Raw genomic sequence first — 3,650 nt, forward strand, 5'->3', positions numbered from 1 at the left:
CAAACTCAAACTGTCTCTGTATTTGCTTGTTTTGTCTTGTAAAATGTGGAGAATTGCAAGCTGTACACAGTTTGAACTCTTGCTCAGTATTTTAGTCCTTGCAAGCACCTGTATGGTGTGCCGGGACTTGGCTTCTTGACCACTTCTGTGGAATAGTGGGTTTAAGTTCAGGAAAAACACACCAGTAAGTATATTACAAAGAAAACACTATCAATATGTTGAGGTGTATATTTTTTATTAACATCCCATTATCAAAATGTAGGTTTTTCACCCCAAGTACTAAACATATAAAAAATATATTTTAATAAATATAGAATACGGCTCTGCCGTTGCCTTTACCTGTGACCCAATATTAGGGGTCATACAGTCTAATACTGACTCTTTGACTGTAGAGCAGAGGTCATGCAATCTAATTTAGGCTCTGCCGCAGACTTTACTTGTGACCATAAAATTAGATCACGTAGTCTTATATCGGCCCAGCCGTGAATTATCAATGCTTTTAGAAAAAAACTCATGCAGTGTAATATTAGCTCTGTGGCTGACCTTAACTGTAGCCCAACAATCAAAATTATACAGTCTTTTTAGGCTCTGCCTTTGTCTAAACTTGTAACCTCAATCAGGTCACGCATCTAACTAGAATCACTTCAAGGGAAGGACACGTACATTTCATTGGAGAAAGCCATAGAAGCCCTTATAGGGTTATGTGAGAGCATGCCATACAAAGAAAGTGAATAAGATCCTTTATAGAGGATCTATAAGTTTAAAAAAACTGGCAACTAAATAATGATTCAGAAGACACTTATTGTCATAATCTCAAAGCCATGTTCATCTTAAAGAGTCAAAAGCGTAGGAGAATCGAGAGATCCAGGACTCTGTTCCGCACTGCTACTGCTACTACTGAGCCTGCGGTGAGCAGTTGAGCAGGATTCCTGTGGTCCTGGATAAGTAAAGACTAATGTCGGAGTAAAGGGAGTGATGGATGGTGTCTTCATCAGTGTTGGAGTGTGAAGTGCTTCAGGTTCCAGGAGAGTTTCGCTCAGCTCTATCCTAGGAAGGTTGACTTTGGGACACCTGGCTAGTTCTTCCTGTGGCTCTTTCTTGACTGTTCTGGGAGAGCCCCCTTTCTGATCATGCTGGTTGGGTATCTTACAGATGGGCTGATGAGCATCAAGAATGAGTTCCAACTTGTCCTTCTGTTTCTGCAGTTCTGCAATCTCTTTCTGGAGAGATGACTTTTCCTCTTCAAGCTTGTCTGTCTCCTGCAAATGATGGAATGGAAGTCAGTCTCACCACAATTGCCATTGCTTTATTTCAATTGTTTATGCTACTGCCCTTTCCCTCAGCTTCCTCCAATTACCACCATTTGCCCCCCCATACCCAGTTTTGTTTGCCTATCCACTCTTACCGCCTGTAGATAATCTGTCAGTTCCTTGCGCCTGTTCCGACACTTTGCAGCAGCAATCTTATTTCTCTCTCTACGTATTCTTCTTCTTTCTTCTTCTTCTGGAGTTAGCTTCAGGAAGGATAAAACAGATTTTAACATACAATTCTATAAGGCCAACAGAGAAGCAATTTTCATTGTGTTTTTGCCAGTTATGGTGAGTTCAAATTGTGTGAGGCAGAGGCTGGCACTGCCCTGTTCTACCTTTGCTCTGTATATAGGTCACAGTGTTGCGCTGCGAGTGTGTCAAGGGGAGCAAAGAAAGAACACTGCCCGCCTTGTGAATGAATGAGTGAAGGAATTGGCAGTTTGTGTGATCCTGTGAGTCAGCCATTAATGTTTATCCCTCACTCCAAGCTGTGGTTTGGCACTCCAAGTTGGGCACCGGCCTGCTCTCTTTTCCCTCCTGACTCACCGTACTTTGCCGATGAGTCGCCTGTCAACTGTTTCCGTTATAAATGTAATGATTCTGACTTGAGGCAGTTGTGATTTTTAACCAACTAACCCCACAAAATAAATTTCATGCATAATCATATTACACAAATGGGTCATTTGTAATTACTACTTTATATCGCGAGTCATCAATGCAAGATGGATTTTCAGATTTAAAAAAAGATACTCACATGTTCGCAGTGTCTCCTTCTCCCCATATTCAAGAGAGGCATACTCCTAATAACCCCATGACGGGGGCTGTGGTAGGGAGGTAAGGTCAGAGGCCTGACACTTGGTTGGACCATCCAGTTCAGATCCTGATTTGATGTAATTGCATTTAAGGTTGGGATAAATGAACTGGAAGATGCATGACTTGGGTATTTCTGTGAAAAGAAGAACAAATTTTGTACAAACAAACAATTGAATGAGATGGAAGCACTGTTTTTGTCATGTTAGGGGGCAACTTGTGCCCCTAAATATCCAAAAATGACAGTATAAAATAAAATACTTAAGTAAATATGGATTATACATTATAAATGCCACATAAAATGAATAATATTAATGGTACTGAGAATTGCTCCTTGACGTCTCTATTTATTATAAAGGGCCAGTCCCAGTGAGCTTTAGCTGATGTATAGTAAAAGTAGTGAGTCTTCTCATTCATTGAATTATGAGTTATGTTGGGCCAGCTCAGTACTTCTGGCAAGAGAAACTTGCCAGTGTTGGCCCTTAATATTGAATTATGAAATCTCCTGTAAACTCTCTTGTCCAGTCTCCCTTTAGTGGAAAGACCCCATTATATTGAGTGGTTTACGGACAGTTTGAGAAGCCACAAAGTAGGTGGCACATGCCTCAACCATAAATGTGTTGGAAAGGTCACAAGGACCTTCTCCATCTTTGACCAGGGGAGTGCCAACTTATTCACTATAAAGTCACTGTAATGTTTATAGATAACTAGTAGCTTTACACGGTGTGATTGTCAGTGGGAGGGATTTCTAATAAAATGAAACTCATCTGGATGGATTTGAGGAAAAGAAAGTGAATGAGATTGGAATAGGTTTCAGTTGGCTTCAGCTGATTTAACGTTTATAATAAGCAAATCTACCCTTATCACACTAGAGGAAAGCAGCACAGGACTGATTAAAAAATTTGAAATCTTTAACTCAAGGCCTTGAAAAAAGACATATGTACGCCTAAGCCCTCAGTTGGTGACCCTAAATATGGCTGTAAAGGACTAAAATGGCAGAAGACCTGATCTCTGTACCCAAAATGCTGGACAAAAGTGTGTTGGCCTGTGGCACAGCATAAGCCAGACTCCAGATGAATTGACCAAATATCGAGCCAAGCCAGACTCACTTGTCATGTATGGGTACATAAAGAAAGTCCTCCAATTCTGGCTTGCCCACCACAAAGCAGCCCAAGGAGCCAGCTAAATGCAAAAGGGGGTCTGGCAAAAATGTGCCTCAATCCAGAAATATTGTTGACTACATTTCTTTCAATATATTGCCACTTTTGGTAAATATCTTATGTCATGGCTTCAGGATGCCATATTCACAGGCAAATTTTGGATGTACCGTGTTTCACAGCCTTCCCCTTTTGAAGTGGCCTCATAAGCCAGTATTATCTATGAGAACTCTTTTCCCAGTGAAACCATTCTATGCCTGGCTATGTAATTCTAAGAACATATGAATTAAGAACATAACAAATCAATTGACTTAGTAAGAAAATCGAGTTAACCATATAGAGTCCTTAGAATTTCTATAATATTGTCTTAAAA

The 3,650-nt window shown here is 40.4% G+C and overlaps 1 protein-coding gene and 1 pseudogene across 1 annotated transcript in view; both read right to left on the reverse strand.

Moving 5' to 3' along the window:
* Positions 1-223: 223 nt before the first annotated feature.
* The window catches only part of FOSL1 (FOS like 1, AP-1 transcription factor subunit), a 6,090-nt gene continuing 2,663 nt past the window's right edge, over positions 224-3,650 (reverse strand). The window contains exons 2-4 of the mRNA XM_053449693.1: positions 2,065-2,256; positions 1,406-1,513; positions 224-1,259 (exon numbers count right to left, since the gene is read on the reverse strand). Of these exons, the coding sequence (XP_053305668.1) occupies positions 831-1,259; positions 1,406-1,513; positions 2,065-2,256 (729 nt within the window). The 3' untranslated portion in view covers positions 224-830. The remainder of the gene's footprint in view (positions 1,260-1,405; positions 1,514-2,064; positions 2,257-3,650) is intronic.
* On the reverse strand, positions 2,671-2,809 carry LOC128468098 (uncharacterized; annotated as a pseudogene).

The sequence above is a fragment of the Spea bombifrons genome, chromosome 10 (assembly GCF_027358695.1).
Source record: "Spea bombifrons isolate aSpeBom1 chromosome 10, aSpeBom1.2.pri, whole genome shotgun sequence".
NCBI lineage: Eukaryota > Metazoa > Chordata > Amphibia > Anura > Pelobatidae > Spea > Spea bombifrons.